At 31.8% G+C, this 27,147-nt stretch overlaps 2 protein-coding genes across 9 annotated transcripts; both read left to right on the top strand.

The window, feature by feature from the left end:
- Positions 1 to 310: 310 nt before the first annotated feature.
- Positions 311 to 27,012, top strand: LOC110991743 (uncharacterized protein ZK1073.1). 8 transcript variants are annotated; one of them, XM_022257217.2, is made up of 10 exons: positions 337 to 442; positions 2,872 to 3,088; positions 15,696 to 15,746; positions 16,459 to 16,522; positions 16,843 to 16,960; positions 17,425 to 17,573; positions 18,184 to 18,359; positions 21,423 to 21,544; positions 22,970 to 23,132; positions 26,395 to 27,012. In XM_022257217.2, exons 1-10 carry the CDS (start codon positions 396 to 398, stop codon positions 26,581 to 26,583), a joined length of 1,296 nt encoding a protein of 431 aa, XP_022112909.1. In that variant the 5' UTR covers positions 337 to 395; the 3' UTR covers positions 26,584 to 27,012. The 8 variants fall into 8 exon arrangements, with proteins under 8 accessions (XP_022112915.1, XP_022112909.1, XP_022112912.1 ...); XM_022257220.2 differs by having other exon boundaries at positions 340 to 442; positions 2,872 to 3,037; XM_022257219.2 differs by having other exon boundaries at positions 342 to 442; positions 18,184 to 18,317; positions 26,395 to 26,943.
- Positions 23,567 to 25,272, top strand: LOC110991745 (retinol dehydrogenase 12-like). Its single transcript, XM_022257225.2, has one exon. The coding sequence runs from the start codon at positions 23,908 to 23,910 to the stop codon at positions 24,898 to 24,900; it is 993 nt and encodes a 330-aa protein (XP_022112917.2). The 5' UTR covers positions 23,567 to 23,907; the 3' UTR covers positions 24,901 to 25,272.
- Positions 27,013 to 27,147: the final 135 nt, after the last annotated feature.

Genomic DNA, 27,147 nt, shown 5'->3' with positions numbered 1-27,147 from the left:
CTATTGGGACAAAAAATATGTAGGTATATATATATATGACTTTCAATAGTTTTATCACATCATTTTTTTTACATAATAAGGTGTAAGCCAAGGCTCAGGCACATAAGGTGTTATCTGATCTGACCGATATGCTACTTGTCAATTAAGAATAAAACGATCACACGACTTAGAGCTTATAGTTTTAAAGCAATAGCAATTTAAATTTATTGTGCTAACAACGCCTTTGAAATTAGATAGTAATATATTAAATATAAAAAAATATTTAGGGTAGTTTTAAAAACAGCCTGTATAACATAAGCGATTCGAATAATCAACTAAGCTACATTTTATTCTTGATGTGCCCATCAAGTAAACGAAAAAGGATTTTTCTGGTGGTTATTTTGTGATGTATTTAAATGGTATTTCCGATTTTTTTGGGCGTCGCAGACAGGTGTATGAAAGGGTAAGTTCTATTAATATTGATAGATATTTTAAAGTAAATATTTTAGTTTTAATTATTATTATACAAGTATGGACGATTGACTTGGAAAAAATGTCAATTTAGGACAGTGTATGTTGTCGTATATAATGATGAAATACTTTTATTATTCAATTTTAATTCAAAGCTAAGGACTTTTGAGAATTTATTTTATTCATGTAAATTGAATATGTCCATGTCTACTTTTCTCTAGTTAGGGAAACTCACGAGGGGACTGACATACCCATTATCCAAAAATATTTTTAACACGTTTTAATTAGGTAATCACCCCTTTTCATAAAACTTAATTCTAGCACTTGCAAGGTATCCTCTTTGTAACTCCTTGCCTCTTGATATCAGACGAGCTGTCTTTAAATTTAATTTCTGCCTTGTAATTAGCTACATATATATAATTGTGACTCATAAACCCTAAGATTATCTTTCAGATTTTTATATCTTTAATATTTTTTTAGATTTTACTTTATTTTATTTTCAGGTAGTGTTAACATTATATGTTCCTTTTTGTTTATTATTTATACATATATTTATATATTCTACTTACTATATCTTCTTCTTCTCAGCTGGTGTTTTTTTATGTATTTTTCCATACCAGGCATGTATAGACGAAATCGCTTGATAAGACCGACCGTTGCTTAATTATGTAACTTATGTAAATAAATAAATATGCGTTCTATTTATGCGTATTAGTATTTAATTTAAGTTTCATTTTATATTCTTAGATATAATAAAATAATACTTTATACGTAATCATACTTGTACAATGTACTTGTAGTTAATGTTTAAAAAGTAAAAAAATATTAAAATAAAAATCTTGTTTATTTTCATATATTTAACAAAAAAAAATTATATCACTAAAAGTATAATGAGTATTAATATTATAAGTATTAATCATAATTATAAAAATTGAAAAATAGATACCTAAAACCAATTTAAAAAGTTTGGTCTCTGTGGCAGTGTACCTTTAACGCTGGCAGCATTTCCTGGCTGTATGCGATACACGCCGACGTTTGTCATATTATGTACACATTTCCATATCTCTTGTACGTAAAAAATATTTAGTTTTGTAAAATTATCTCAAATCGACTACAAAGAGATGCTATGAACGTCTATGTTGTGTGTTAAAGTGTTTATTTTAGTTCACAATGTCGTCAGAATCTCCGCCAAGCCATTCAATAAAACCCTCTTAATTTAGATTTCAGAATATTAACACTAGAAATCGTAAATCTGTCATAGAACGTTGGTCGAAATAAAAATACATAATTAAATTTAATAAATATAAATTTTTACTAATTTGTATAGGTTAATTATTATACAATTATTACACCTGGTTTTCTTTTTATAGATTGTAATGCAACTGTTTGACCTTCGTTCAGATTGTCATATATTTTTTACTGCGAACATAAATATACTCACCAGCATTATGACTAATTTGGATTTATATTTGGAGCTTATCCTTGCTTACCTCCAATTTTAAAATCCCTAGAACAACTTATAGGATTCTCACAACAAACCAAATTTAAATTTAAAAAAACACAGCGATATCTATTGTTAAAACAATCGTAACATTCTAATATTATCTTATATATATTGGCGTCGAAGTATTTTCTCGAAAGACTATTATATTGTTTTAGCGTCCAAATTCCATATTTAAAATAAAATATTTTCATTGTGCCTCGTTAGTTATGAAAACATTCTACTATCTCTGCTTTCATCGTGCTAATCTACGTCTGATCCAATTTTAAATGCCAGATAGATAATTGTGTAATGTACCAACTGGCTTCAGATCAAAAGTTGCGAGTGTCTTTTGAAGAAACTAATTCAGTGCTCGCCTATTGACGGAACTAACGCGTTCACTTTTTCACACTTTTGCCGCCAAAACGTGACGCGCGTATAATGTGCTAGTGTTACTATGTAAAATTGTGAAAATACAAATCGAAAATGGAAAGAAAAAGGTGATAGATTAAAAAGATTTATCAAGTGAATTTTATTCATTTTCGTCATAAATCATTGCAATTCATATACACATCTTTATAACAAATAATATTTTTTTCTATCATTAATGAGAAAATTAATACAAAAATTTAGGGTTATCGGGGGGAGGCCAAACGTTTAAACTTACTAAATGTAAACATTTATTAATTATGTAAACTAAAATTTTATAAACACCGATAGTTGGCACGATACAGTGATTACGACTGCTGAAAGACAAGATATATTTCAGTTTAAATACACTTTTTAAAACGCTTTCGAGACAGTACTCAACTCTAATTTAATAAAGCAAAAACCACTCAAGAAGAGAACAAGTGCAGCTAAAGAGTTCCGTTTGAATCATTCATTCGCCATATAATCTACACCTTTTCGATTAATCAAAGCTTATAACACACTAAATCTAGCGTCACCAAAATGTTCCGACCGACTCTCTTCCGCGGTCTAAGTGCGGACTCGGCTGATTCCACGGCCTACCATCTCGACAGGAGCCGGCGGGCCTCCCTCAGCGCGGAACAGCGGAGGAAGCTGAGCATGCTTCGTACATCCAGCATCCCTACACCGCTGAGCCCGGTGAGCCACATTTACCATATGGTACACTGCCCAAGAAAATGCTGTAATCAGGTACAAATTTCAAGCAACGCGATGGTTTTAAGCTATGTCTGCTTGACAAATTTTACGGGAGTAGAAAGTTTGTTTGCTTCTTCTATTGTTCTGTTACGTGTGTAATTCTTTTTTATACAGATGAACTATTACCTACATCTGCTACAAGTGTAGGCTGGTGGTTCGTCAGCATCGTAGCAACTTCGTAACCATTCTACGTTGATTCAGAAAACCCTATAACTATGTTTATAAGCTCTTTCTCAACTTTGTGTGAAAATATAGCCAACTGAAAAATCTAAAGATCGAGAGAAAAACAACGTATGGTGTAATTTCAAACAATTAATTTAAAATCTGAACTTACCTATACCAATACAGACACGTACAAAAGTATCTCTATAATATGTTAAATATTAATAATGAGAAACAATTTGTCACCCTTTTAACAAACAAAGAAGAACGTATATTTAATTGGAAAACGCCTCGTACCGATGAATACGCAATAACTAGTTATAATATAGGAATTGTGTACTAAAGACGCAAATATAATATACATAGACAACAATATGTTAATGGTATATTCAATATTATAGAATATATGGTTGCAACCTTCATGAAAGGTTTCAGTTTATTTGGAGGATGATCGGATTTTCTGATTACGTTCACTTTGTATGGTTTCCACGCTATACATTTCATACATTGCTGCTAATTATGATACAACTACAATAATATAATTTCTAAAAAATATATAAAACGCTAGTGGTACATAATATAATTTTTTCAAACAGTATTCATGCATCTAATACAAGTCGTATTTTGTATTATTATTAACTTTGTATAAAATAAAACTATTTGGAAAATACCAAGGGAATGAAGAAGAGGGCGCCCTAGAAAAAGGTGAATAGAAGTGTACAGCAAAAGTTCGAGAAAGGATAATAACTGTTAAAATAAAATTATGATTCTCAATTAAGTCGCTTTCCACATAAAATATATTTTTATTCTAGACTGAATTTTCCTTCTTAATGCATAAACCTTTACCATTATTAAATCATAACGATGGTTTTAGTTTGACGCAAGTGTTTAACCCAAATACCTACAGACTAAACATTTTATCGCAGAGTTTAATGGAAGTTGGAATAGATCGACACCTGCCTGATTTATCGAGAAATTAGTTTTTATTTGCCAATAAAATGGTTTAATGTTTCAGTATTTCTATACACATTTTAATTATCAGCTTTTCATTCTAGTCCCTTTTTGCATCATTATAAATCTTGTAAGTATTTTTATCAACCGATATTACATCGTACTAGCTATACGAGTATAATAGTGTGATAGAAAAGTCAAATGTCATATTTGTATACCTTTTTATAGAGAACGACCATAGATTGTATACAGAGGCACAGTTTTTTTTATATCTTTGAAAATTCGCAACTCAATAGGTCACTATGACGTTCATCCTTATTTAGTATCGTGTGCTCCCTTTCTATTAAACGGGAATATGTGAAAGACAGCAAACATTTGTTCATGTCCAAAGTAAGAGAATTGAAATCGTCAACATTATATTATAAACTAGCGAACTCGCACCCAAACTAAGTTTAATTAAATGTCAGAGGGGAGAAGAGGATAGGAAAAAGACGAAATTAATTGATTGTGATTGGGAAAAGTCACATCACGTATTTAGTCTTGGGCTAGTGATGCAGTCGACCAAACAAATTAAAACGGGACGCGCTGTGGTTCTAAATTTTTACACACCCGGTACTTGGCGGTTTTCAAAATTTATTGGTATCGCTTTGCTAAATTGACATCAGTTGACATTCGAAGTTCGAATATCGAATAGGAAGTGAAATAATCTAAAACGTTATACGAATTTTATATTTCTTATCTATCATTTTAGCTTAAGCTAAAAGAACAAAAAACTTTGACAATTGACACTTGTCAAAATAACTTAACATTTTTTGCTCTACGCCAATACTTGACAGAGTGTATAGTTGTCAAGTGAGATACGCCTATCTTTATGCTACGTTATGCTATAGAATTTTACACGTATACTGTGAGGTGTTCGTACTGCTATAATGGACGGAGTTGCCACAAAAATAAACAACCTGTCGTAACCGACTTAAAATACGCTAAACGAGAGACAATGGCGTAATAAATCTTCTTAAAATGTTTTCGCAGTTGTATCTAGTCGCCTTTTGATATCAAAGTTTAGCAATAATTTATGCAAATTTCGCCTGTTATATTTATGACAAATAACATAGATACATGAAAAATTTGTTTCCTTTGACAGAACCCCTTTGGGAATTTGCTTCTGAATTAAATAACGAAGGAGGACGTTGTTAATTCAAGTAATTTTTATTGATTAGAAGAAACGGCACAAAGTAACCAAATTACTTACAACATATAACTTTTAATTTCAAGCATAATAATTATAAATATAATTCTCTCAAATCAATTAAGTTTTCAAATCAATCGCGTAAAACGAACAAAAAGAATTGTTTCTTGCCAATTTCTCTCTTTGCCAAATTCTCTCGACCGCTATTAAAATCTTTCTTTATATATAAATTAACTCTTTACTGATTTGGACATTACAATTTCGCCAAATGTAATACTGAGATTTAACTTTCAATAATAAACATCTCGACATAAACAGGAACATAAAAAGTCTTTTTCAGAAACACTTCTTATCTATCCCGCTCCATCGCATCTTTTGTAATTCATGTTTTTTCTTTTAATTTTAAATTGTGATTCATGAACCGTAAGAATAGCCTTTAGTTTTTATTTGAATTGTTTCTGTTAATATTATTGTGTACTTTTCCCTTAGTATTTCTTAATTTTAGTTCTTTTCCTTACATAAGAAATTATGTTACTTGTTTTTATTCTTTAAAGTACAGTGTTGGCCACTAGGCCGAGTGAATGAAATTCGAGAGAAGGCCTACTTTCATGCCGTAGGGTGTTCAGTCTCGGATTGTGCACCAATGGCCTTTCACTCTATGTGTGCCTTTAACATTCGCTGGAATGGTGAAGGCAAACATCGTGAGGATATCGGCTTGCCTTAGACCCAAAAAGTCGACGGCGCGTGTCAGGCACAGGAGACCGATCACCTATTCACCTAATAGATTGACAAATGATCATGAAACAGATTCAAAAATCGGAAGCCCAGATTTTAAAAGGTGCAGATTTATTTTTATTTGTATTGTAGCGAAAATTTAAAAAATCTCATATTGTGTATATTTAAAATAAAATGCGGTGTCGTATAACAAATGTAATATACCGTACTGATCACGAAAAGTCTTTATAATTATTCTCTTAGACATTTTCTTTGTGTTGTTTTACAAAAAATCAAAGATTTATGTAGTACAATGGTGTAAGTGTAGGCTCGTTGCCAACATACCGAAGACGTCAGACAGACAAGCGACAAACAAGTGTGTATATATTTTATCGGTCATTGTTCTATAAGCGTTTGTAAATACGCAATTTAAACCCAACGGGATTGATTACCCAGATGTTGACAGGTCACGGTGGATTCTGGTCGTATCTTTATAGGTTCAAAATTAGACGAAGTGCTGCCTGTCCTTGTGGCGATACAGCTGAGGAGACGGCGTTACATGTTCTGACCGACTGTCCAATTTATGGATACGATAGGTATAACACCGCGCAAGCTATGGGCATAAAAGTAAAGCGGACGAATTTAAAAACGAATTCAACATTACATTAAGAGGCAGCTTTTTAGCATCTACTGTAAAGATCATACAAAAAGTAGTAAAAGAAATAGGTAGTAGTGTTTTATCATCTTGGTTACCAATACCAGTTACTTCAGCTATTTAATACTTTCGACGACTAAATAGTTGGGGAAGTATCTAGAAAACAGTTATAAAAAGAACTATACTTAGTTAATATTTAACATTAAAATAAACAGTTGCACGCATTAAGAATATACATGATACTACCTCCCCACGCGAACTTTGTTTCTCCTTAATGCCTAGCCTAGCGTTTTAGTACATACGAACATGGAACACTTAGCTATGCTACCTCAGAGACTATTCGGTTTTCCCGGATGAAAACTTTTTAGGTTTTTCGGTGTTTTTTCTTTGTAAACTTCAGATTTCAAGTTATAAGATTTTAGTTAACAAATAAAAAATATGGGTTGTATGTATTTTTGTATGCTGTATCATGAAAAATTAAAAACAATATATTGTCTGAGGAATAAAAATCAAATTTTTGGTGTGGACATCCCTAACTAATTAGGGGTTTGAAAGATAAGTAGTCGAGTGAATATGCATAAACAATTTCATACGCGTGATAGGTTTTCTTTAAACAAGGAAGTTAATGCTCAATAATGGTCAAATGGAAACCTGTAATTATATTTACGTATTATTCCAATTAAAAAGTTAAACTTGTGTAATACTTTGTTAAAATTTGATAAGTGTCAAGGATGGTCTCTATGTCTATAGTGATTAGAGTCTAAAACTTATAGCAAAACTTCGGTATGATGGAATTTTGTTTTTTTCTCAATGTAACATTAATACATCAAAGACACACCCACAACATCATCTATTTAGAGAAACGACACAACTTTTATTAATACAAATCGCAGTTATTTTTAACTTAACTGTTTTTTAACATTGACTTACATGTCGACAATAATATCAATATATTGAAGATTTTGTGATATCATCGAATATTTTAAAAAGTTTTACAATTTTTTTTGAGAAAATTTTGGATTCAATATTTGACTGCCTTACCAAGCAAATCCATATTTGTGATATTATTAATGAAATAACAACGTTAATATTGCTACAATATGTATATCAATATGTTATTAATTGCCTCGTTTTAATTGTCTAAAAGTTTCTGCCACAGAGATCAAACTTTTTTAAATTTTGCTTTAATTTTCTGTAAATAAATTTTTAGTTTTTACTATTACTATGTAGGTTAGCCAACACTGTACTTTAAAAAATAATTTTAACGTTGTAATAGAAACTTTAATAAAATATTAAACAACAATTACTAATTCGACTTAGGGTCCTTCAAGAAAAGAGCGTAACGATTATTAAGCCCTCTGGCAATGAGAGTGTCCATAGGCGGCGGTATCACCTAACATCAGGTGAGCCTCCTGCCCGTTTGCCATCTGTTCAAAATAAATGTTGCAATTCTTTTTCATCAGAATCAATTAATATAACCAAATTTGATTTAATTTATTCTTTATGACAAATTAATACTACTTTACGATTTTTTCTGTGATCATTAAAACTTAATATGATTAGCACACTGCTACAAATTTTTAAAGTACATCTTTACGGAAAGAAACACCAATAATTTTACTGTGACCGATTATTTATATTATACAACTGTATTTATTCTTTATATAAACTATTACCTGAATAAATATACAGGTAAATGTACATGTAAGCCAAGTTTAATTGGTTTTATTGTTAGACTTTGTTCACGCTTATGAGCGGAGAGAATAATTTAACATGTGACCTGGTTCCAAGACTTTTTAACGATGTAACGTATTACGAATCGTATGTCTTATCTCTTAGCAAACAGATTGAATATTATAAAAATGCTAAATATTCACTTATATTCTATTACCATAATATTATTATATAAGATAAAAGGAGTAATTAAATATATTATCAGCGAAAATTACAGGTTTTAGTGGTTTTTATTCTGATGCCCATCATCAGCATTTTCTTTTATTAGGTTAGTAATTTATTGTTTTAATAATTTGCAAGTAAATAGGGCACAAAACTCATATGATGGTGCAATAAAGTTACGTATATTCTGGCATAATATAATGGCGTGCCAGATGCGAGAATTTCGTCTCGATGAAATGTTTTGCCCTTCGTAGTTCTTTCAACAAACTGTTTCCTATCGACACTAGACAACCAATGCGCAGCTTAATGAAGATCTAGTACACTGTTCCTAAAGATATTATTATATATAATAGTATCTTGCCGATAGGGGTTGAGAAAGTGGCGGCACATGGGGCCTAGAGCGGTTAGGTCTGTAAATCCGCCTCTGGGCATGTTTGAAAAAGATTTACATTCGCAGTTTCGAGAAAGATAGGTAAAAAAACGATTTAAATAATTAAAAAGTAATTTGGAGTCAAACAAATAGAATTTCAAAGTTGGATACTCAATAAATTTGTATACCAGAAGGACTATACATTCGTATCCAGAGATTGACCTGAGGGACCTCTCCTCACCATTAACTTTGAAAATGTCATCCTGTTTGCCCTTTAATACTACATTCATAATACCAGGAGAACAGGGACTTCAGGAAGTAAAAACAGAGTGTAATTGTTCAATATGCAAATCGCCAACGCTTAACCGATCATATTCCTAATGTAATTTCTTGATTGCAGTAACCACTTTATATTTATACTTTCATTGTAAGAGACCTTCGCTCGAAATTGATTCATTGTTTATCAATAGAACATCTTTATGTCGGAGAAAATTAGTACCAAATGGGATTTGTGCAACAATAAAAGTCAAAATCATTTATTTCAATTAGGCCTTTTAAAAAGGCACTTTTGAACGCCGAAATACATGTTAGAATCATTTAAAAAAAATACTAGTTGCCCCGCTTAATGTATAGTAGTTTCATGTAGAGAAGAATTGGCTAGTAACTCCATACACTTTTAAAATAGTTTTTATTTAATAATTTGTTTAATATTATGTATTAAACAAATTATTAAATAAAAACGTATTTGTTTTGATTTGATAATTATATTATGTGAAGTACCTACAGCAAACAAACTACTATACTAAAATAAAAAAGGCGTATAGACAACTAAATTATTAGGTGCTCACATATTTAAAAATATTGCAGAAATTATATTATTGTTTCTAAAAAAGTTTACGACACTTACTACAGGTACCGGCAAACTTCTTGAGCATTAAACAGGGGAGTGGGGGAAAGTTTGCGCATCGTGTCGCAGCGCGGGACACAATCGTCAACTGATTTACCAATCACGCGATCGACACGTCAGTCTAACCCCCCCTCCCCCCAAGTGATACCTAAAAATCGCTTCTGCGCAGGCAAGGACATTTTTGTTCCAGATATTTACCGGTATCTGCAAGATTAAGTCCGTCTCAAGCTTGTGCAACGCATTACTTTCGTATAATTATCGAAACTACTTTTGTGAAACTGATTTTACTAAATGCTGTCTCCGAAGCTATCGTAGAGTGAGTTCACAGCGATATTGTATATGTTATGCATTTTATTTCTAATTTCGACATCATTGTGAGTATACTGTAAGGATAGTGTATGATTTTTGTGAATAAAAATTTTTAAGTCTAAACAAACGCTTATGAATGTATTATAATTAATAGTACTCTATTATAAGTGCACGTGTCGCCAAGAACAAAATAAACGAAAATAAAGGCAAGCAAGAAGCTCGCTCGTTTAGCTGAATGTAAAGTTAGAAATGAATTTATCATTTTAATTTTAAATACATAATACTAAAATGACATTCCCAATAATTGAAATCCCAAATAGATATCGGTATTATTTACATGATTTCTTGTGGTACTAAATTTCATAACAAAAACTTTATTTATATATTATTAAAATACTTTATATCATTCCTAGAAATTGCAATTGCCAAGATCTCGTATGTGTCTCCTAAAAAGGTTAGTCTTCTTTAGTTTTCATTTACCTTTTGAAAGACTTCTAAGTACAATCGTAGCCTAGATAAGAAGGTCTTAGCAATTACCCATTCCCCCAATTGTGTATGATTGCGTTGATCAGTTTCCGATGTTTGTACTCTGATCTCCTCAATAACAATTTTTTGTCGTGATTAAGTAGCATTAAAAATTTGAATTTCGAATAAGGAAGATATAGTAATATGTTAATGTAAGAAATAGCAAAACAGCTTAAATTTGTATATGTTTTTATGAAACGTTTTTACTATTTATTAGTAATCATAACATTAAAATATGTTTGTATTTACAATTTTCTTCACCTATATAATAATAAGTAATTATTATTATACTTATGTAAACGTGTTAGAAGTTATACTTCTTTGGCGTATGTAAAAAAATAACTAAAATGCAGTAGTGGTTAACGATAAATATCAAAATTAATCAAAAATATTTTATTTAAATAAATAAATTATTAGTAAAAACTATCACCGTCGTATGTGATTTAAAAACACCAAATTAATATTTATTTATGCATACTGTTTAATTGTACTGTTACGAAACACGTGTTCTGAATATAAAAATACTAGAATATACAACTTGAACATAGTTATCGATTTCCATGCCACCTAGAACCAACTTTACGATGTCGAATTTAGGTGTTGATGTGCGCGCGCATCGTAAAACTTCACTTTCATAATTTTTCTCCATCGCGCCAAAAAAAGTATAACTATATTGTGGTATTTAGATAACTTAATTCTTATGCCACTGAAAGTCGAAAATTATAATACTGCTATCAAAGGAATTGGTTAAAGGGTGATATTTCATGGTTGATTTAATTATTTATTTACATTTCGTTGCCTTAAATTTTCACAAAAAAAAGGTTTCATAAGTTATTCTTTATTCAAAATGGCGTATGTATTTTGAATAAGCTTATAAGCTAAATTATAGTGTTACACAGCAGAATAAAGACATATATATTTACCTTCTTCGTTCCTTGTAATTATTAATGTTTAAAGAACTTTATTTCTCATTACAAAAATATATTTTGTTTACATGAGACACTTAATATGTATATATGAGCGAGATACACGTTGCCATTAGCCGTCCCAATTTCAGTCTATGTTCACTGTAACATGCATCTTTAATATAATGCCTTTTTGAATTTGTGAAACGCGCTAATATTGTGAACGGTTAAACGGTAATTAATTAAATAATTGCACACCTTCATACCCAATAGACCATGGCCAGGCCATGGCCTTATAGTTAACTAGTGATTTCTTCCAGGCAACCATAGTATGAAAGATTAAAAAGCAATACCTACAGAGAGAAAAAACTAAACTATGAAAAAAAAATAACGATAAATCATAAAAATAATAATGCTTATGTTGTTACCACAAGTCACTCTTTTTACATTAAAAGTACAATACAAATTGTTTGGACTCGATCAAATCAATACCAAGGATTATAAACATTTATTTATAAAAAGCTTTATTGATTAATTTACTTTCAACGAAAGATTCAAATGTGTTTAGTGATAATTCTCTACCGTAGCTCTTATAAAACAAAACTTTTAGAATACCATACCAGTTAATGACTTAAGTATTTTTTTGGATAGAATTTTCAACGGGACAAGACGTTTAAACGATTCCCAATCTAGAATAGCCATTGAAATATTTCATGACATATATCGTTCCCAATTCCATTGCACCGGGAGCATTCTCGCCAAACGCTTGTGTTTTATTCAACTATGACGGACACTGACGAGAAGTTGGTTCAGGTTAGTTATATTTTTATTAATAATACCCTAGATATATGAAAATACACGAGGACTACTATATAGATTATTTTATGAAGACATTTAATCACCTTTTAGACTCTTTAAGTAATACTAATCAAAATTTGAATTGGTGTATCTGTAATTGAAGCGATCATAATTAAAGGGCTTGTAATTTGTAAATGAATTTATTATTAATTATTAATTATTAATTATTAAATAACTAATAACAGTGGACAAAAATATCGATATCACCAAGGTTGCACGCAAATATCAATTTGTTAGGTAATGTATTTGTGTTATCCTCGATCTGTAATTTATGGCAACAGAGGCAGTCAGATGACAATCATAACTGTAGATTGTTAAACAGATTAAACATAGGCTGATAACTATGCATTCGAAAAATATTGTTATTTTTTTCACCAATGTACCAGAAAATCCAGACATAATTTAATCAAGATAAAGTAACCTAATTATCTAAATAAAAAACTCAATTTTTAGTCTTTCGTGAGTAACATAATTTGTTCGAACAAAAACTTAAACGAAGTTATAAAATAATGTATTTGTTTTTCTTATGATAGTATTTTCAAATCAATGGACCTTGAAGTAATCGAGACGCTCTTAACTGCAATTCATTACTGCGTGCCCTGATGTCGTGTCATATTAATTGACCCCCTCTACGTAGATAAAATCTACGGTGTGGGTGAACTCCAATGCCAAGTGTACGCTTAGGAAGTAATTATTTCATTGTTAGTTATTTTTAAACTTGTTTGTGTAGTCGACAGTGTTACCCTGAAGCCAGTTGTAACTTAATAAGAACAGGGGTACGCCAAAACCAATTTTTTAATTGTGATCTGTGGATTCGACGGCTGGGAGACCAAGGGACGGCGACGCATATACTTAAATGTGTGGGTGTCCCGTTGAGTCGCGTGCCCCGTTATTTATCTACTAATTAATATATACAATTGTTTTTAATAACAAAAAAATAATGAAAAAGGAAATCACCAGCTCTGGGGTTACTGGAACTTTCTACCAGGCACCAACTTCAATCAATGTTCTTGAACCTCACAAGAATCTATTCCAAAGGAAATAAATTCTAAGTCGGAGTAAACATTTTTATATTTGAGTGGCTTATACTAAACGTATATACTTAATTCCACAGCAAAGTTAATATGTTTTTTAATAAAAATTTTGATCTTGAATCTAGGTTTTGTTATATACTGTAAGTATCGAAAGTTTAAAATACAAAATGAATGCAACGATAACATCAGCGGTCATAAACAATAAGATGACGCAGAGTATTCGCTTTCATCAAAACAAAATGTGTTAGTAAACAATTCGACTACTGTTTTAAATTTAACGATCGTTTGGGTTCAAAACCCAACCGTAAATACAAAAGAAACTTGTATAATTGAAGATTCATCAATATGAATAAATAATAAGGTACTGGCGCTACAACTACATAGATATTATATAAAAAGTACATAGATATTATATATTTATTATTACAAAAATACATATATAATATGAAGTTGCCTAAGCCTTTTGAATAGTTTGAGATGCGATTGTTATATGTAAAACGCAGTTTTTATAACAGTTTTTGTACTGAAAACAATAATTAAGGTGACCTTTACATTGTTTACGACTGAAAGCGCAACGCTTGCACCGCGTACGGAAATAGACGGAAAACAAACGAGTTTTGTTTTACCGAATATAGTACAGTACTGTGTAAAGAGCTCCTTCAATATACAACGCAATCCACTTATATATGGTAAATTCATATGAATAATCTTTAGATATATATAATTCTAATGTACGTGTGTATGTCACTGAAATGCTCTTAAACGGCTGGACTGATTTGAATGAATTAGTTTGTATGCGGTTGGGTGGCGCCCTGGTTTACATTAACAAATCATCGCGGCAGATGGCGCTGCAGTCAGTATCTAGTTTGTTTATGTATACTACAAGTTGCAACTAAACAACTGCGTTTTCGGTTACTCGGATAGCTTAAGTGGTGGAGCTCTCAGCGCATAACCAAACGATCTGAGTTCGTTTTCCAGTCTGAACCGTCCGAATTCTTTTTCGTTTCCCTAGAAAGATTTTTGAATGTTGAAATTATTTTATTATTTGTCTTCTATTTCATACTTTGTTTAATATCCTAATCGCTTGAAATATCATACAAGTCTGTCGGATACCCTAGTATTTCTATAAAATGTTAATTATAGGAAGTGAAAATGAATGCTTTTGCTTAGTTCCGAAAACGTTAGTGCCTCCATAGTTTTCCATTCATTTATTCTATACCTACTTATGTTTACTTATGTTACTCTATAACTTTTAGATTTTACTAGGACAATAGTTTTGATAAATATGTATATAATGTAAAATTTTCCGTTCGCTAAATAATGAAAATCGTAAAATTATATGTTGTGTACAATTTGAACGTACAAATTCTTAAAGGGCCGGTAACGCACTCGCGAGCCCTCTAGCATCGAGAGTGTCCACAGGGGCGGTATCACTTAACATCAGGTGAGCCTCCTGCCCGTTTGCCCCCTGTTCTGTAAAAAAAAAGAAAACAATTATTTATTTGCATTTGAGAACGGAGCACAATATAGTTGTCGACGATATAATTAATAAATTTATATTTGCTCGCTTCGTGAAGCAAAACATTTCAAGGAACTGCGCTGGGCTCTATACCATACAATACCTATAACGATCTTCCGAACCCGTCTTCAGTGATGATAAAAATTCGAGGTTGCGAGATCCGTGTTACAGATGGATATTGAGAGAACATCATAATTGCATACAAAATCAGCGTTGCCAACGTTGCAATATCTTTTGTAATAATTACATTTTTCTATGTTCTTTATATCTTGATTATATAGACTGAGCGTTTATTTTAAACAGTATACAAGCCGTAAAACGTAATGGGGTTAGGCTAGCAAACTTCCGACAACTCAATTTGCTTTTGAGTGGCTATTTATAATAGCGTGCAGTTGCTGTATTTGTTAGTTCAATAATCTTCATAAATTCGAATAATTAAAACCGACCCAAACTATTATTTAAATTATTTACATATTTAAATATACGTGTGTTTTAATTAATACTTTATGATATCATAATTATACAAATTTACCTCAAAGTTTAATTTATATTTCTTAATAATGGTCTCAATTTGAAACTTTCTTATATTTTGTATTGATTGTTTCAGAAATATGTTGTCAGTACGGACCGGAGTGGCGATATTCATGTTCACGTTCAGGTATTTATTTATAAAAATCTATACACACTGTCATTATAAAAGAGCCCATGAGCGTGATGAAATTTTAGAAAAATTCCTTAAAAAAGAAAAATATATATTTATTACAATTCCAAATTCTTATACCGATATTTGTAGGCCTTTAAAGAACACCACACAATAAAATATTTTTTTAAAAAGTAGGTTAGATTGCTTATTTTAATCACTGTTAAAAGTTTTAAAAATCCAAAGACTTAATTTAAAAATGACTTTAGAAATGTCCAGTCGCATGGTTTCAAGTTTTAGATTTATGCTAAATGGAAGTTGGTTCATGACCGATACAGTTATCCGTTTTGTAATAATTTGCTGAATTGGAGTTGCTAACAAAGTGACTAATCCAACAGTTTGGTTTGAATCCACTTTTCATGTGTACCTTTGTCGCTGATGAAATGTGTGCTATGCGATACAAGCAATAGTTTGTGACTTGGGGCTGTTGTAGTTTGACTTTGATCTACACAAAAAAAATATAATAATAAAGTTTAATGTTATGCTACCAAAGGGAATCATACCAGCTCATAGTCCAGTGAGTATTTTTTAAAATTGTAGAGCTTTCTTTATGTTAAATTATTTGTAATAAACATATGACTGAGATATATATTTAAATATATATCACATATTGATATACATAATATGTTTTGATATAATACATTACATTATATCGTTAATTACTTTTCAGGGTGACTTGAGTCAGCAAGATAAAAGATGTGTTTTCCTCACAGTTCATGACCTTGGGACAAATCGTAAGTTATATTCTTTGCAAGCGATCTTCCCCGGATTCGTTTCAACAACTTTAGATGCTTCTTATTGCTTAACTATAAGACAACTGCACAATCAGCCATTTAAAAATAGGCTTGCAAATGCCATCATATTGTCATAATACTGTCTTAATTATTTATACTTGTTTTCAAAGCTTTTGGTCTAAAACTAAATACTCTACCGCGCTATAAAGGCACCTTGCAAATAATCCCCTTTCCTTTGAAAGCATTAGGCAGGCAGTGATCTAAAACTTCTAAGAAGAGGATAAAATAGTTTCATAGCTATTTAATGTATATTGTTCCAGATACATCAATGGTTGACTTCGTCAATTGTCCAGCTATGACGGAAATAAAGGAGCGATCGTGTTTTATTCACGTTGACGTTCCGGGGCATGAAGAAAACTCACCAGACCTACCCGAATCGTAAGTAAAAGTTACTTATAAGTTTTAACCATTGAGAGATGATGAATCATCAACAACCAGTCACTTTCAGTGCGGCTTGATCTCTTGGCGTTGCGTAAAATTGCGTATCCTCTCTGTATCTTATACCGTATTTACCGTGGAGAGTGTTCAGCCGAATTGTTCACAGTAATACCTGTAACTGAGTTTTATTATCACGTCAAGGAAGACTACAAAATACCATCCCTATCTGTCGATCGTTTCGATATCGATCGATACTGAGCGTTTATTGAGTCAGTTTTGTCTCGCGGTATCACTATGTTGGAACGAGGAGCCCACTAAAGTATTTCCGAACCAATTATACATAAAAATATCAGACAGTAGGATACTGGCGCCTATGAACATCAACTCTGTCAGAAGTTTGGTGAGACCTTAAAAACTCTTTCTATTCGCTCTTTTATTGAAAATCCCTTTGATTTCTATTTTAGGTACCCGTTCCCGTCCCTGCAGACATTAGGAGAGGACATGGTCACAGTTCTGGACTTCCTCCAAGTGCGTTATGCTGTCGGCCTTGGTGAAGGTGCAGGAGCCAATATCCTGGCTCGCTGTGGTCAAGCTCATCCTAGACGGCTTCTAGGTTTGTTTAGGATAACACCTAATATGATTCCATGTCTGGGAAAATAATAAAATGAATATAATATATATGTATATAATGTTTTTTCCTTATCATTATCTTATACGAAACAGCAGCCAAACGTGCTGGAAACCTGATAATAATTGACTCCGCTTATGGACACTCACTCTCTCATTTGGGTTGCGAGTGCGTTGCCGGCCTTTTAGGGATCAGATAAAAATAAACTGAATATGTTATAAATAGCTGAAAGTGTAAATTCAATATTACTCATAAGAAAATGTACCAGTGTTCATGCGTAGTAAAAAAATCATCTCTGACATAAGATTATTTTGCATACATAAACCAGCATAACTGGTTACATAAATCAGCAGAAGGATTGGAAAATGGCGGCGAGGATGAGGGATAAAAGGCAATTTAATATGCATTAGGTGATTAGCGTATGTCGTTCAATTGGTGCATAGCCAAGAATCGACCTCAAGGATGAGGCGCAAGCCACTAGGCCAACATTGTTGCTTGAATAGAGTGCTTACATGCATTATAATATCTTCAGTCATCTTAGGCTATTGCTGAATGATCTGTCTAGATTATTATTTTATATAGATTTCTGTAACAGGTCTGATTCTGGTAAACTGCACGGGATCAACGTCCTCTGTGGCAGACGCGTTCCGTTCGCGATTCTCGCGCTGGCGCGGCACCGACATATCTCAGTCTGAGGAAGATTTCCTCATCTATCATAAGTTCGGACACGTGAGTTATATCCCACCAGAGATCCTTCACTATCGCTATCAGGTACTGCTCTTTTGTTACTAATTCTCATATTGGTGTTTGGACATTGGTTACTTACTTAAAATGTAAGTGAAATTTTAATTATAAAAATATTTTGTGGATAATTAATGGCAATGAATTAGCGGCTTAAACCCAGAAATGGTGATCTTATGACATCTTTGACTTTGACTATGATCAAAAGGATCATTGTTCTTTAAAAAAGTTATATTTGTAAACACCGTTTCTTCCGTCTTTTGACTAGAACGAAGCAAGTTTCGAAGAGTTTAATGTTAGTTCTTCTTGTCCGTTCGTCCGTCCGTAATTTTAATTTGAAAACATATATAGGCATATAGGTAATAAATTTAATTATAGAATCATTATTCGAAAGAATAATTATTGGCGTGTACATTGTGTTACCTAAATAAATAAATTATTTTGAATTTGAATTTGCAAAAAATACAACAGGAATGTTTTCTTTTCATTAGTTTTAGATATTTAATTTGAATTTGGAATTTCATCACGATAATTGCTCCTACAATAATACATTAGCAAACTGTTTTCCATCCCTTTGCAATATTATGCCAACTGGGCGTTTTGATCGTCACTTAAAATTTGTTAATTTGTACCAAATGAGTATGAATTGTATTTTATATTAAAAGCAATTCATATTCAATCTCTGCCTTGTTCTGCTACCTTAAAGAAGTTTAGTAAAATTAGTAGTTTTAAGGGAAAAGTATTTCTCGAGAATCAATACTTTTAAAAAGGCGCTACTCTTTATGTATCTTGATTCCAGAATTTTGCATTTCATTAATTTATACTTATTTTACCTTTCAAAACCTTATATGACTCTTAGTCGAATTTGAAGTCTTACGTTAAGTATTAAATAAGTAAATTGAGAATTAGCGCTAAGTAGTATGAGAGAAACGAGTATTGGATTTCAGTAAATTAAAAAAAACGCTCTTACTTCAATTCTAAATTTATCTTTGGACACCGACATTCGTTAAAAGTATTAGTAAATGGTCATTGTTTACAAAAAAACACTTATTTAGAAATATATCTATAAAATGATATCAAAAATCAAATAACTTGTATCTTCTGTTATAAGCAGTTTTGGCTTCAGTGAACTAACTATCGTGTAAATTCAATCCCCGGCTAAAACTAATAGATTTTCTGTCAACGAACGCATCTAACAGTTGCTCGTACGCACGATGAACGATAACATCGTGAGAAAACAGTGGAAATAGTCGGCGGTGTGTGTCAGGCAGGGCAAACTGATCACCTGCTTATTAAAAACAAATGATTACGAAACTGATAAAGGAATCTATTACTGTTCTTATGTTCCGATATACAATTGGAATAGCCTGAGCGCTAGGTGGACTATTAAAAGGAAACCTAACTTCGATCGTATGTTTGTATAGAACCTATTATAATATCTCGATAATTATGAATATAACAAACGGGTGTTAAAAACAATAAATCTCTATGCTTATGAATGTCCAAACACTCAATTACGTAAGGAACAAGTTTTAATTTAACTAACATTTATAATTTTAATTCCAATATTTTGTAGTACAAAGCATGTTCCTTATTCATTTTATTCGCTTTAATGGTGACTGTAAATACTCGCTGAGGAAGAGGAGCCGGAATTAGCTTAGGTTTTCTAGTCTTGCTTTTGACGAGCACGTTTTAACCTGCACCCGTACTCTGTATCTTCGATAAGCTCTTTTCGATGTTGTTAAAAGAAAATTCGATTTGGTTCTCTCAATATCTGTATCGCTGGTGTCGGAGCCGGCTTTGGCATCGAAATCGCTGTGGGTATCTGACGAAAGTTACAGAGTTAAGGGCGCTGAGTGAATAAATGTGTCGAGTTTTACTAATTCGATTTCTCTGACCCTCGGCAGATCTTTACAGTAGCCATAATTTAGCTTTATTTCCTTGTCTTGACACTAGCTTAGAATCTTGACTTCTCACTCTCAATTCACGTAGAATGTTTCCATACCTTTAATATTTTCCGCTTCTTGTAATATTATTAAGTTTATTTACTGCATTTTTTAATGTTCTCTTACCATCTAGGCGGTATTGTGTTTAAATTAAATTTATACTAATCATATAGAGAGAAAATTTGTTTATTTGTCACTAATAAATAAAAAATACTGGATTGATTTAAAAAATCATTTACGTATTCTGCTAGTATCCCTAAGTTTATTAGAATTTAAAATAAGTAGAAAAATGCATGTGGAATTGGCCGATAGAATACAAAAAGAAATATTTGAGATTAATTTTACAAAAGATAACACCAATAATTAATTAAAGTTTAATGTGGTTAAAACAAGTTCCAATGCAAAATTTATTTTTGATTTAGCATTTATGATGATAGCAGTATATGATATATAATTTAACGGTTTATATTAAAGGTTAAATAAATAGGTTAAATAAATAGGTTACTAACCTTTCGGTTAGTAACCTATTTATTTAATTCTTATTGATATCAGAAGTAGATTGAAGTTTGTTTCATAAATTAATATCTATAGCGAATTAAATAACAAATTCTGTGTGGAAGACAATGATTTAGTAGTATTTTTGCCATTTTCTTCCGTGTTATTTTTTTTACTAAAAGTTTAAATACATAATTTGTACAATTAATAATGACAGCTATCATCAATTAAAAAGTATATAATTTTTAGATATTTTTCTACGTTAGGATCTATTAGGAAAACTTGGTTTAATAGCAAAAAGCTTATTAATTAATTACGATCATATTAACACAAAAAGTAATCATTGTTTTTTGTGCCCAAAGATTAATTACCCATATATTTATAAAATTATATTTTCCTGCATAGTCTCGGAATTTTATACTGTTTTTTCACAATGGTAAAAACGAAATTATAATGTACCAGTTCGTTACACATACATTTAACATACATATGTTTACACAAATATACATTATTTACAATATTCTTAACCCACATAATAATTGATAATAAAACATAATTTCTAATATGTCCCTGTCATAGTGTACGTATAATGCTGGCAGCATTAATACTATGTATATATGTTATAATAATAACATTACTTTTTTGTTTTTAGCAAATATCAAGTGATGCCTGTGAGGCGGCCGAGAGGGAAAGAATGCTTGCAGAATACAGATCTCGATTGCGAGGGAATCTCAATACACACAATATCAAGCAGTATGTGCGAGCGTTTATACAGTAAGTATATGAATAACATGAAAATTGTGCTATATTACATATCTATTCAGATTTTGATACAGAAACAGCAAACAGATTGAATGAATACATACAGTTATTATACACTTGTACTTAATATACTGAGAATCAATCGTTTTTCTAACATATATGCGTCCATTCTTTAGCCATGTAAATTTATATATATGTTTCGCCCTTACGAGCTGCGGCATGTAAAGATTTGTTGAAAGGCGATAAATGTTCACTCTTATACACTGAAATATATCTATGTGATGACAATTGGAATTCCCAGACAATCCTAGGAAATCCTTGGCAATCGAAGGCAATGTTAGGCAAACGAAATTTGTGGATTTAAAAAAATAATTAAACTTAATCCCATCTAGTGTGTATAGCGTAGACATATTAATTTATCTATTTTAACAATTGCCTACATCACATATTTAAATGTTTATATTTGATAAGCTCTAAACAATTTCTTTAGGATTATACAACTTGTCCTATAAAAGGAAATGTTGTAATGTCTTTTTTAATTAATAAGGTAGATCGAATTTATATAGTATTGACGTAACAAAATAACTACTACCCACAGTATTACGTGTTATTGTGATACATGCATTTATTTCCGCCAGTTAAAATTAATACTTATATACGACCACTTATTATCTCCATGGACGTTCATTGTCGTTATAAAAGAACACAGAAAAGAGAAAGTCTAGGGAAAGGGGCCATTCAGTAAACACTGAAATAAATGAATTCTACATTAATAAAGAATTAATTTAATTAGTTTATATAATTAAAGTCAGGACGCGCTGAACTCTCCGTTATTAAGATTAATTATTATAATTATTAAAAAAAATACCGTAATTAACAGATTACTTTAATGTATTTGGAAATACAGTGTTTTTTCGCAAAGGTGTTTTAATAACTCAAAAATACACGGAAGCATTGAAAAATATGACGACTTCACGACGACAGGGCGTTCTTGAACTTGTTTCTCGAATATTGTCGGATGGTAATTAATAAACAATCTCAGACCGTGACAGTCGATCAATCTGCTATCTACATCCCAATAACCAAACCCTACGAGGACAATTCATTTTTGGCGACGGATAGAATGCAATATCTGCGCTCTTTACATTCATATTTGATAATCAATATAAAGTAAAAAAAACGTAAAAATGATATTATAATATACACGTTAAAATCTTAAGATTATTATTGGCTTATTGGCACAGTTGAACAGTCATTTTTATACAAATATACCGATCTGACCTACCATGGATAGCTTGTATCGACAGATGGATTTTACAATCCGTCGATTGATTATTGGGCAACTTTTATATTTGGATTAACATGTCTATCTCAGATGTCAAAATGGACTGTGGTAGGTTATTGGGATGGGCCTAAATGAGTAATTTTGATTTATAGCCGCAAGGACCTGATACTGCGTGGGTGTCGGCCTGACATTCTCCTCATTACCGGTATGCTGAGTCCATACGTGAGTGTCGTTGAAAAAATGTACAAGGAATTGGACAAAGATAAAGTGACGATGCTGAAGATCGAGAAAGTTGGTGATGTTCTTGCTGAAGCTGTAAGTATAACCTGTTCTCTGTCTATAATTTAGAGGTGTACCTATACTGAGTATGGTATTTTGGGGTACTACAAAAGCTGGCGTGTGAGACACTTAATATAGTACAATTAAAATATATTCACGAACTTTACTTCCTATTAATCTTTCTTTAATTAATATTTTGATTGGTTTATCATGGCTACTGAATTATTAATTATCTTCACAAACACATCAGTGCACAGTATCGTCAGATTATTTAAAATGAAATTGCATTGATTTTCAAGTCCATAATAATGTATCATTTGAAATATCAACTTATTCAATTTACAATTACTTACTTCAATAGATAATATTCATATTTTTAAAATATAGAAATAATTGGTGTCAATGTTTTGCGGAACTTATTATTTAATATTTTATCTGTTATCGTGTTACCTAAATGTACAAAGTAATCAGTTACTCGTATTACAAGGCCTAATAATTAACAGCCCGATTGCAAAAATAGACACGTTAGTTTCGTCGTCGGATATTGCTTAAGTACAAGAAATCAGACGCATCAGTATCGCTGCAACCGAGGCCCGTGCACACCGAACAGTCACAAAAACCGAACACCGCGAGTGAAAGTAATGTTTATTTGACGTAATAAAATCTAAGCGTAAACAAATTCATAATTTTTTATGAACCATGGATTACGAGACTACATAATTAATCATAAAAACTACGCATGTTGTCATAATATCAACACGAACATTTTAAATTTTTAACCATTCATTATCCAACCATTGAGCGTATAGCAATGCTTGGGCTAATTTATTTTATTGTTATAACTTCGGTCGTCGCGGTCCTCGTTGGCCTGTGGCAGAAGAACACAAATGCTTTGTGCAAATCGAAGAAGAATCTGGAAGGGAAAACGGCCATCGTCACCGGTGGTACTTCCGGCATGGGCCTCCGGATTGCTACCGATTTTGCGAGTAGAGGGGCAAAGGTCATAGTTGCTTGCCCCTTTATAGACGAAGGTACTAACGGGCGTAAACATATTATTGAGAGAACTGGAAATGAGAAAGTGATCTTCAAACTACTCGACCTATCATCTATAATATCGATACGGAAGTTCTCCAGCGAGATTCTTCAAACTGAGGAGCGGTTAGATATCCTAGTGAATAATGCCGGTATTGGTGTCGGCTTTGATTACCTAACGAAAGATGGAATGCATTTTATCATGCAAGTAAATTATTTTGGTAGTTTCCTACTCACTATCCTCCTACTTCCGTTGTTATTGAAGACTGGTAAAGCGGGAGAGCCCGCGCGGGTCGTGAATACATCATCTGTTCTTCACAACATCGGTGTAGTCGACTTTACAAACATAAATCGTGTTAACTACTGGTACGGAATACAATGTTATGGAAACAGCAAACTGTGTCTAGTTCTGTTCGCACACGAGTTAACAAAGAGGTTAAACAACAAGAACGTTGTAATTAATTGCGTGGATCCTGGTGCCGTTGGTACACCTATATTTAACAGCTTGGGCTGGTTCCTTGGCGGAATCATTACATTCTTCTTCAAGAACTTCTTCAAAACACCCTGGGAAGGTGCACAGACAGCGATACATGTGTCGTTGGATAAGAAAGCTGGGGAAGTTAGCGGACAATTTTTCAAAAATTGCAAACAGTCTAGAGCCAAACAAGCGGGGTATGATGACAAAACCGCTGTACAACTTTGGGAGGAATCTATCCGCTTAGTGAAAATGGATCAAGACGAAGTGTACCAGTGCTTAAAACCTTTAAGTTAACAAGAGTTTTTACGCTCGGCTTTAGTGAGATAGAATATTCGTATTTTTATTTAAAAAACGATTCGTAGAAATTACGGTAGGTATAGGCAGAGGACCCGAGCTAATAAGTAATGGTGCAGGTTACTTAATTTGTATGCAACTAAAGCTAATAGCTAAGCTAATGGTGATTAGTTATTTTGTGTATAAACAATTAAGTGAGGTTTACAATAATATTTATTGTCTTGGCGTTGTTAATTAGAAATAGTGTTTCTAATAATAATTTAAGACGATGTAATTGATAATGTAATTTATTTAAGGATGTTCACTTTGTCACAATCCAGTTTATTATTGTAAATATTGGAAATTTGTTATCAATAAACGTTGTTCAGTGTATTTTATTCTAAATTTATGACACACAAGTAAACATTAAATACTGATATATATTTTTAATTTGTACTATGCCCCGTTTTTCTTAATTATTTATCTCTTTCAGAATATCGGTAAGAAAAATCTAAGAATATAGAGAATTATATTTTTGCTTAAAGTTTTAATTTACTTAAATGGTCCAGTGCACAATGCTGTTTTAAATATCATTGTTCTGAGTTTTTTTGTCTAAACAAGAGTCATTGCTACAACGTTACAATGAATTTTAAGGACATATACTAAATGAAAATATTGTATGTAACACAGGTAATTTACACTTCAATAGAAACGTCAATAAAACATTTGATTCCACTATATAGGTAATATATTATTGCTATTTGCCAACTAATGAAAAACTCATGAAGATCGACTCACAATGACATATTATACGAAGAATTTAATGGTAAAAGGTAATTTAATAGGTAAATATATGTTTAAACATAGCTGAAAATTGTATCAACTTTCTGGTATAACGCTTTTAATTAAAAACGGTAATATAGTAAAAGTAATATAATTTATTTAAAAGAGCAATATCAACGATATAATAAATATCATTAATACATAGGTATTTCGTTATAAAGTCGTCAAAAACCTGACCTCGAACATTATTTTTAAAAGTATTCTAATCGTTTTAGATAAGTATAATTTTTATGAGCTCTACTAGTTATTATTTAACGATGAATTTATGTATAGGTATGCATGAATGCGGGTATTATATTCCTTACACATATAAAAATGATCTCAAAGTTAGGATATTTGGATGTCTTTGGAATAATAAATGTTTGGCTAACTGGTTTAGACTGTATGCCGCAGCGGTCAAAAACATAATAGCGGTCGATCACCTTTAAAAAAACGATCTACTACACGATGTTTTTCGAAATGTTTTGTTTATTTATCAAACTTGTAAGAGTTGAACTTTGAAGAAAAATATGTAATTCATCGTTCGGTAAAATCTCAAGTATAGCCCAGATTCAATCGATCTAATGGTATATCAAAAGCAAACTGACTGATCCATCATGAAACGTCTTTATCGTGGTGCTTATTTTGGTTCCATGTATAGTAAAAAGTAATGTTCCTGTGATTATATTTCAGCCAGCCAAGGTCGCTCAGTCCCTGCTTCTCTTCTGTCAAGGCCAGGGACTACTGACATCCCTTCCCCCACCTGGAGTAGAACGGCGGATGTCTCGCGCCATGTCTATGGAGGAGTATGATAAGCCAAACATTAGGCGGTTGTCGCTCACACCAAATATGTCAGAGTCCCCACCGCCACGAAAAGTGTAGGATTACTATACTACAGATGGGATATAATTGGGTTTGGTAAAGTTTAAAATAACGTACAAAATTTCACGTTTCTATAAAAATTCTTATGTTCGAACACTAGTCGATTTTTACATGTTTTGTTTATGTATGTTTTGTTGAACTATGGAGCTACAGAGCGTGAACTAAGACGTCTAGTTTACTACACTTAAAATGGAACAATGTGCTTCAGTTTAGCGCTAGTACTCGATAGGTGTTTTGACAAACCGTGCCCACAGAGTTTTATACAAATATATATTTTATATTACGATAGCTATTTGGTTTTGCGTATCGTTTCTGCTAAGATTTTTATTCTTAATTCTCGTTTTTGGTGGTTAAGGCAGAGACAGTATTTACGTCTTAGCACATTTTTTGTGAATCCCAAGGAAGTCAAGAGAACAAGAGAGTATATATACGCATGTTATAATTAAGTTATAAATGTTACATTTCAAACATGTACATTATTATAAAGTTTTCAAATATTAAAGTTAAATTTAGCAATAAGCTATAGATAAGAATATAAAACCAAGTTATTGAAAGTAAATAAAT

This window comes from Pieris rapae, chromosome 16 (assembly GCF_905147795.1).
Source record: "Pieris rapae chromosome 16, ilPieRapa1.1, whole genome shotgun sequence".
Taxonomy (NCBI): Eukaryota; Metazoa; Arthropoda; class Insecta; order Lepidoptera; family Pieridae; genus Pieris; species Pieris rapae.
Note: the sequence above shows the minus strand (reverse complement) of the source record. Positions and strands in the feature narration are given on the sequence as shown.